The sequence below is a fragment of the Dendrobates tinctorius genome, unplaced genomic scaffold, assembly GCF_039654945.1.
Source record: "Dendrobates tinctorius isolate UK_male_01 unplaced genomic scaffold, ASM3965494v1 ptg000257l, whole genome shotgun sequence".
Lineage (NCBI taxonomy): Eukaryota > Metazoa > Chordata > Amphibia > Anura > Dendrobatidae > Dendrobates > Dendrobates tinctorius.
The window spans coordinates 1489676-1499575 of record NW_027361924.1 but is presented as its reverse complement, the minus strand read 5'-3'; the positions used below and the strand labels follow the sequence as shown (position 1 = coordinate 1499575).

Genomic DNA, 9900 nt, shown 5'->3' with positions numbered 1-9900 from the left:
CCGATAGCAATTTTGATAGATTTTCCCAAAGTGAATTGCAAAAAATGTTAAATTCGGAAAAAAATGTTTTTTTTTGGGTGGGGTAAAATTAACAGGAAATATGAGTTATTCACTAATAATGGGACATAAGCTTAATAGTGTCAATATCAATAATGCATACGGCTACTAATAATGACGATAAACAAAGTGTCGCCCTTTGTGTGGAATGCAATGCTCCACTTTCTTTAATTGACCTTTAATTTTAACCCCTCAGGTACAGGGTAGGGACAGAGAAATGTACCTTAGGCCAGAGAATGTCCTCTGATGTGTCTTACGGACACATGCAAGGAATGCAGTGACACACAGAACAGCCTCTAGATGGGATGGGTCCTTTGACTGCTGTCCAAATAGCTGGCAGCATAACTCACCTGCAAAACTGAGCCTTAAGACAGACTATAAGTACTGCTTACATCAGAGCCTTTCACCAGTCTTCATCTTAAGGTTCCAAGGACAGGTGTACAGAAGAAACACCGAAAGTAAGTGAGCCGAGTCCGGCTGCAGATTTCATGTATTTAGTGGAGAGATGGCATCTACAGCAAATAGATGGATGATAATCAAACAACTTCATTTAGATTTCTCTCATTTCAGTTTCAATTTTTAAAATTTTAAATATTGGAAAATTAGAAATTCAATAATAACATTTCAAAGTCTTGAACACTTGCTTCTACTAGTTGTCTGATAATCTGACTTTTTTGTGAACTTTACTAATATTCTAAGTGCTTAAATGAATGTTTACTAGATTGATATTATGTAGGCATGAACAAAAAAGGAAATGGACTAGGTTTGGCTAACTGGATCATTTTTATCGATTTTTTTAAATTATAGAGTAAAAGACCTTAAAGTCGAGGATTCTTACAGCATCTTAAGATATTTGTCAAAGGGGTCATTCACCTTATTGCTTTAGATATTTTTTGGTCATATCCATTCACATTTATGTATCATTAAGTTCAACCCAATGGGACCAAGTGTTGGCACAAAGTCAAGTACTTTTTTTTTGGGGGGGTGGGTGGGTTGAGGGGGATATTAATCTTAATCTTACTGTATACAATATATATATTTTTTTAAATAAAGGGTCATTCCCATTTTTACTTTAAATATATATTCACCTGTATATACCAATCATTCGGATCGACCCAAGAGGATCAAGTATTGGACCCAAAGTTATTTTTCTTTTTTTTTCAGGGAGGGATTTCTAATGATCAAATGCACAATAAGTTCAATTTGGGACCTTGAAGGACCCTAAAAATTTAGTAACTCTTGATATGACATGAATGCTTTGCTTATAGTTATAAGACTTTGTGTAATTACTGACCCAGTTTTACGGTTCATGGAAATCCTTTACATACTTTATGGTAAAGGTGGCATTATTTATGATATGTAACTCTCTAAAGAAAGTTCTATACTCATAAGAATGAAGTGAATTAACCTTGGTTGGGTCCCTCAAGGTCTCATCTTGTTCATTCTTTGTAGTTGCTACTTCGAGTACTAGTTAATTGATGTTTAATAATAGAGGTCCTGGCAAAAACATCAAACTTATTAAAAAAAAAAAATATATATATATATATATATATATATAAAAAAATAATTTATATATATATATATATATATATATAAGCAACAACTTGTTTTTAGATCTTGTTTCTGGAAGGTGCAAAATTTTACTGTACTTCTTAGATTTAATTAGATTCACTTTAGATGATGATCTCTACAATTTTTTTTTCCTACGGTAATTTAGGTAATTATACTGATTAACGGGTTATAATTGTGTTTACTCTACAGAAGGAACGGAACCAAAGTTTTCACCGGACAGCAAGGTGTCTGGAATGATGGGGAGGAAAGGGGTAATATCCGTTTTGGTAATAATAGCAGGCCTCCTGCTTTCAGGTAAGTAATCACAATGTTTTTGAACACTAATTTTTGGGGGTGAAAAACCAATAGATAACACATAGGAAAAGAGCAACACAAAAATATATTAAAGCTTCAAAGTGCACATGTAAATATCAAGATAATAAAAAAAAAATACATATAAAATAAAATAATATAATTGTTTCTCTTATGTTTAGATCATGGAGCAAAAGGACAAACAACTGAGTCTCTCCCTGTAAGTATGACACAAAAAAAGTACTTTTTTTCTAAATATATATCCCACATTAAAGGACCTAATCCTAGTGTCTTTATGTGATCGCTCCCCCCAAAATAAATAGATAAATAAAATGTAATATTGAACAATAGGATAATAAAATCAATTTAAAAAATTGCAAAAATATAGGGAACACTTTCTATTAAAGGGGCTTAAAAAAGCAGAAACAGCGCCTCATCTTTCTACAGATTGTATTTGGTAATGCAACTTAGCTCCAGTGAAATGAGTGGGGCTCAGCTGAAATATCTGGCGCTGTTTTTGAAAGAGAAAGCAAAATTGACATTATTTTCCAATCCTCGACATTTTTTTTAAAGGTCTTGGCAAGAGTTTTTTATTGGGATGGAAAAACAGCATCATCAGTATTAGTTATTGAGCCAAAGGATGAACTGTAGAGGAGAACAGTGGTCATAGAGACTCAATATGGCAGACAAATCCAGAAGACCTGACAACCAACCGGAAATTTCACTAGTAACAATAAAACAGTTGAAATGATTAATGAAACTCGTTTGGAAAAACATGACTATTTTCTTCCAAAAACAGCGCCATCAGCCCCTGTTCTCAGGTTGTGAACGATATTGCAATTCAGGTTCATAAAGTAGGAAAAAAAAAAGTATAAATTAGAATATTAATTGAAAAGAATAAGACAAAAAAAAAATCTCAACAATAAGGAAAAAATATAGTAAAAAAAAAAATCCACCAAAAATAGGGTAGTTTTAACAGTTGGTATTTTCCAACAAAAACACTGTCAATTTGTCAATTGCCACAGGCTTCATACCACAGTGTTTTGGTAAAAAAAAAAAAAAAAAAATTAATAAAAAAAAAATTAGATTTATTTTACCTCGAGGGAACAATGCAAATTTGAAAGAATTTTGCCACACCTTTTGCATAAACACTGTACAGTTTTGAGATGCCTTCAATGTATTTGCGCAATTGATACAGTAAAAGGAAAGGTCTTATTCTAAAGGAACACGCCTAACTTCCCTGGGTTCACTATAGTGTATTTTATAGTAGCAGCACTTGTTAAAGGAACATTGTGAATTCTTGAAAACACTCTTTTCATTAATTATAATTTATAAGACAATATATACTGTAGACGGATTCTACATTAAAGGTGCAGTAAATACTGTCACTGACTAAGAAAATGCACAAATTATGCTGTAATATTTTTTTTTTAAAGGGTTTTTTTTTGGCCACCCAGTGTTCATGAGTGATACTACAGTTTTTTTAAGCCACTCAAAAACACAGCAATATAATATAACCCTAGTATTAATATTACCAATGTTTTTTATTTTTCTTGTTCTCTTTTAACCCTTTACAGACAACTGTGCCTCAAGAGTCAACGACAACGATGCCAACGACAGCGATGCCAGCGACAACTATGCCAATTTCAACATCCCAATCAACGACAACTTTAGCATTCCAAACAACGACAGCTTTAGCATTCGAATCCACAACAACAGTAGGAACTGTACTGGGTGGCCATTCGGTAGGCACTTAGATTTTTCACTAACGCTTACGGTCAAACAGAATAAGTTACTGTTTAACCTTAGTTCCTAGATAAATAAATGGATAGCTAAATACATAGATAGATAATAGATAGATGATGGATAGATAGATAATTTTCTGACAGTTCTCTTTCTTACTTTTTATCAATTTAGTGCCCTTCATACACACAAAATCGTAAGTATTCCTATCCTTACATCACTATCTAATCTGGATTATGCTTTAAGCCATATCTTACTGTCTTTTTTTCCCTATCCAACAGGTGAGGCTATCTGTAGCTCAGTGAGTGGAACGTAAGTAACATTTTACATGAAACTTTTCATGATGATATTTATACATAGCAATAATTAAATACTGCACTATCCATTAGCCAAATTGTTATATGCAATGACATCAGTCACTTTCCTACAGAATTCTGTGCTTCAGAGACAAAAAAAATAACTTATTATAAAATTATTTGAGGCTTTAGCTCATAGCATCTGATTAAAACTTCCCAGTGAAATGAACATGGAATTTGTATTACAGTCTGCTAATTTATGTACTTCTTATTACTGCAGCTCTGATATTGCGACTCTCTTAAAGTCCGATTCGGAGTTTACAGGTGTTTGCGACCATTCCATGCTGCAGTATGGTTGTGCACAAGTAAGCTTCTTTTTGAATTTTCATTTGTTTTTGTGTTTTTAAACCATTTCTATTTACAAGAATATAACTACTATGATACTGCCCTCTATGTACAAGAATATAACTACTATAATACTGCCCCTATGTACAAGAATATAACTACTATAATACTGCCCCCTATGTACAAGAATATAACTACTGTAATACTGCCCCCTATGTACAAGAATATAACTACTATAATACTGCTCCTATGTACAAGAATATAACTACTATAATACTGCCCCCTATGTACAAGAATATAACTACTATAATACTGCCCCTATGTACAAGAATATAACTACTATAATTCTGCTCCTATGTACAAGAATATAACTACTATAATACTGCTCCTATGTACAAGAATATAACTACTATAATACTGCCCCCTATGTACAAGAATATAACTACTATAATACTGCCCCTATGTACAAGAATATAACTACTATAATACTGCCCCTATGTACAAGAATATAACTACTATAATTCTGCTCCTATGTACAAGAATATAACTACTATAATTCTGCTCCTATGTACAAGAATATAACTACTATAATACTGCCCCCTATGTACAAGAATATAACTACTATAATACTGCCCCTATGTACAAGAATATAACTACTATAATACTGCCCCTATGTACAAGAATATAACTACTATAATACTGCCCCCTATGTACAAGAATATAACTACTATAATACTGCCCCCTATGTACAAGAATATAACTACTATAATACTGCTCCTATGTACAAGAATATAACTACTATAATACTGCCCCCTATGTACAAGAATATAACTACTATAATACTGCCCCCTATGTACAAGAATATAACTACTATAATACTGCCCCCTATGTACAAGAATATAACTACTATAATACTGCCCCCTATGTACAAGAATATAACTACTATAATACTGCCCCCTATGTACAAGAATATAACTACTATAATACTGCCCCTATGTACAAGAATATAACTACTATAATACTGCCTCTATATACAAGAATATAACTACTATAATACTGCCCCCTATGTACAAGAATAAAACTACTATAATACTGCCCCTATGTACAAGAATATACCTACTATAATACTGCCCCCTATGTACAAGAATATAACTACTATAATACTGCCCCTATGTACAAGAATATAACTACTATGATACTGCCCCCTATGTACAAGAATATAACTACTATAATACTGCTCCTATGTACAAGAATATAACTACTATAATACTGCCCCCTATGTACAAGAATATAACTACTATAATACTGCCCCCTATGTACAAGAATATAACTACTATAATACTGCCCCTATGTACAAGAATATATCTACTATAATACTGCTCCTATGTACAAGAATATAACTACTATAATACTGCCCCTATGTACAAGAATATAACTACTATAATACTGCTCCTATGTACAAGACTATAACTACTATAATACTGCCCCTATGTACAAGAATATAACTACTATAATACTGCCCCTATGTACAAGAATATAACTACTATAATACTGCCCTCTATGTACAAGAATATAACTACTATAATACTGCTCCTATGTACAAGAATATAACTACTATAATACTGACCCTTATGTGCATGAATATAACTACTATAATACTGCCCCCTATGTACAAGAATATAACTACTATAATACTGCCCCTATGTACAAGAATATAACTACTATAATACTGCCTCTATATACAAGAATATAACTACTATAATACTGCTCCTATGTACAAGAATATAACTACTATAATACTGCCCCCTATGTACAAGAATATAACTACTATAATACTGCCCCCTATGTACAAGAATATAACTACTATAATACTGCCCCTATGTACAAGAATATATCTACTATAATACTGCTCCTATGTACAAGAATATAACTACTATAATACTGCCCCTATGTACAAGAATAAAACTACTATAATACTGCCCCTATGTACAAGAATATACCTACTATAAAACTGCCCCCTATGTACAAGAATATAACTACTATAATACTACCCCTATGTACAAGAATATAACTACTATGATACTGCCCCCTATGTACAAGAATATAACTACTATAATACTGCTCCTATGTACAAGAATATAACTACTATAATACTGCCCCTATGTACAAGAATATAACTACTATAATACTGCCCCCTATGTACAAGAATATAACTACTATAATACTGCCCCCTATGTACAAGAATATAACTACTATAATACTGCCCCTATGTACAAGAATATATCTACTATAATACTGCTCCTATGTACAAGAATATAACTACTATAATACTGCCCCTATGTACAAGAATATAACTACTATAATACTGCTCCTATGTACAAGACTATAACTACTATAATACTGCTCCTATGTACAAGAATATAACTACTATAATACTGCCCCTATGTACAAGAATATAACTACTATAATACTGCCCCCTATGTACAAGAATATAACTACTATAATACTGCCCCCTATGTACAAGAATATAACTACTATAATACTGCCCCTATGTACAAGAATATATCTACTATAATACTGCTCCTATGTACAAGAATATAACTACTATAATACTGCCCCTATGTACAAGAATATAACTACTATAATACTGCTCCTATGTACAAGACTATAACTACTATAATACTGCCCCTATGTACAAGAATATAACTACTATAATACTGCCCCTATGTACAAGAATATAACTACTATAATACTGCCCTCTATGTACAAGAATATAACTACTATAATACTGCTCCTATGTACAAGAATATAACTACTATAATACTGCCCCTTATGTGCATGAATATAACTACTATAATACTGCCCCCTATGTACAAGAGTATAACTACTATAATACTGCCCCCTATATACAAGAATATAACTACGATAATACTGCTCTTTATTGTACAACAATATAACTATTACTAAACTGGAGTATATTTTCTGAACCTAACACATAGACAGCCATAAGATGCTTCACATTAATTATACAGAAAATAAATATATCTTTGTACCGTGTTAGCCAGTAGATAGAAAAAAAATTAGATTTGAGAGTCTATTTGAGTGGCTATTAAATGGTATCAACCATTGAGGACTCTCAAATCTAAATATTTTTCCACATTAATGAAGAACTGTATGTCTTTTAATGAATTTGGCATATCTTATTCCAGCATCCGCTCTTGACAAATTGTACCCATTTACTTAGAAATAAGTCTAACAAATAACGCTGTTTGCAGATTGCATGAAATGATCTTTTTGTTTTCTTACCCTTAGATTGAGGGCCTCCCAGCTGCCAGCTATGCTAAAGTCCTTGAATGTTTCCTTCGTGATGACACAGTTGTCACCTCACAGGAGGCCTACAGTTATATCATGGATCAAATACCTGTAGACACTCTTGGGGACACCGTAAACATGCTCAATGACCAAGTAAGCACATATCCATCCAGTAGGGATGCAACATTTATCTAGAATATGTTAGCAGTTGCATTTTGCCATGCATTCTCCCTGACCACCGCACGGCAGTGCAAATATAAAGCTTCTTTTGAAAATTGAAAGTTCATTTATTCAGATACAATAACCTGAATTCTTCAACACATAATTGTGGACCTGATAATTGTGAACCCAAGATATCTCTTTTTTTTTAGTATTGAATCTTTATATTTCAGGTTTCTTCTGCTGACATCTCAGAAAACAACAAAAAGTATTTTTTGAATGCTGTATGGCTAAAAGTGATTCAAAATCCAGAAAACTTTAACCCAGGTTATTTTGCAACATGGATCTCAAGATTATACCTGTATATTCCCAGCATTGACAACATTATTCTGGACTGCATAACTTCCTTGGCTCTTTCAAGTGACAACTTTGAGAGCATGTAAGTATAGTTAGTCCATGTTAAGTCGAGAACTCCGTGAGTCATCTCTTAATATTTCTAAAGTTCTTAAAAAAGTTATTTATGTATTGAAATTGTTTCAGATGAAACTATGGAAAATTCAAATCAGAAAATTCAAAAGTTTGCTAAACTTTGAGTTTTGCTATTTTTTACAGTGTTATGGGCCTATCTGTATCATACCCTAAATTTGACCAAAGCAAGAAGGAACAAATTGCATTATGGATCACTGATTGCCTCCGCATTTATTGTAAGTTTAATAGAAAAGTATCAGCATGGGTGGGGCCAGAGATCCTAGCCATGCCAATCAGTACGGACTGTGTCCACCAGAAGAGCATTCCATTAACTAAATTATTTCTGCCTTTTAAGCTTACGCGAAAACAAACCCAGCCGATTCTATGAAGGCCTTCTACTCAGTGTTTCTTCAAAATGTTGACTTTACTTCAATATCTGCAGTTTTTACCGATGCACAGATGGTAAGTTACTACTCTGAAGCAATCAATTCTTCATTAGGTAAATGGTAATAAATGGTAATTCAACATATGATTGGACTGTTTACTTTACAGGCAACTGCAACAGACATTTTAACAGACTTCCAATTGGCCCAATACTGTGTTGCTTCCAAATCTTTCAGCAGCTATGAAACAGCCTTATCTATTCTGCAAATACTGAGTGGCAAAGACTTTACTTTCGTGTTCAATTTTCTCAGTACCTTGCCAGCGGATAACTATGGCCAAGAGATCTCATACTCCTTGCTCTATACTGCGCTCATCAAGCTTAACGCTTCCGATGATCCTATTTGTAGACCAAAAATAACAATAATCTTCCAAGCGAAATTAAGCTACCTATTGAAATATGTCAATAGTTCTATCCTCGATCTGATTGTCTTTGGAGATTGCTCCGATTACCAGGCCGTGTAAGTAAACCTGAGATCTACACTTTCCTCTACTTAACCCTACTCTTTGCTTTATGGTATTATTAACTAGATTTTGGCAACATTCTGTTTTCTTACAGCTATGGAGCCATTGATGGAGTTTATTCCAATCTTTCAAACGACAGCCAAATATTATTGTTTAACTACCGAAAAAATTACTTAAACTCAGAAGTACAAAAGTCAGGTAAGGGTCTTATTATTTTTCTGTATAGAATCTAGAATTCACATTGGATTTAGAAAACTCATAGTGTTCTGGAGTCTTTCCTATTTAGCAGAGCAGATAAAGTTTTCAAACATTGTATTTTGGACTGGAGGATGTTACATATCCATGCATTGCCTGGAGAGCACATGAACCTTAAAGAAGTATCAGAGACTGTTTCTGTGAAGAAAAAATACATTTTAGCCTGAACAATTTTTTTTTAATATTTTCAAAATGAGTCCAATAACGTTAAGTACTAGTACAAATAAAAACCCTTGTAATAGATCATGATTTCTTATTTCTGCAGGATCCGCTTGCACATACGGTGTTTCAAGTTCCGAATGGTTTGTGCTCAATTTAGGGGCGTCCTCTAGCTATTTTTTATATGCTGATATGATCCGTTTCAATCCCAAATTCGATGGGGTAAGTCTTTGTTCTTGTCCAACTTAGTTAATATTTTTCCAGAAAAGTACGTTGGCTAATACCCTGTACCTTCTGTTGACTTCCAACTCCCTTATGGTATATATTGTGGAAATAA

The 9900-nt window shown here is 33.1% G+C and overlaps 1 protein-coding gene across 1 annotated transcript in view; it reads left to right on the top strand.

Annotated features, from left to right (window-relative positions):
• The first annotated feature begins 403 nt into the window (after positions 1–403).
• Positions 404–9900, top strand: part of LOC141069111 (uncharacterized) — a 46050-nt gene continuing 36553 nt past the window's right edge. The window contains exons 1-14 of the mRNA XM_073558429.1: positions 404–515; positions 1819–1923; positions 2103–2140; positions 3498–3665; positions 3838–3859; positions 3945–3975; positions 4240–4324; positions 7617–7769; positions 8009–8214; positions 8388–8479; positions 8599–8705; positions 8796–9145; positions 9244–9347; positions 9670–9785. Of these exons, the coding sequence (XP_073414530.1) occupies positions 1863–1923; positions 2103–2140; positions 3498–3665; positions 3838–3859; positions 3945–3975; positions 4240–4324; positions 7617–7769; positions 8009–8214; positions 8388–8479; positions 8599–8705; positions 8796–9145; positions 9244–9347; positions 9670–9785 (1533 nt within the window). The 5' untranslated portion in view covers positions 404–515; positions 1819–1862. The remainder of the gene's footprint in view (positions 516–1818; positions 1924–2102; positions 2141–3497; positions 3666–3837; positions 3860–3944; positions 3976–4239; positions 4325–7616; positions 7770–8008; positions 8215–8387; positions 8480–8598; positions 8706–8795; positions 9146–9243; positions 9348–9669; positions 9786–9900) is intronic.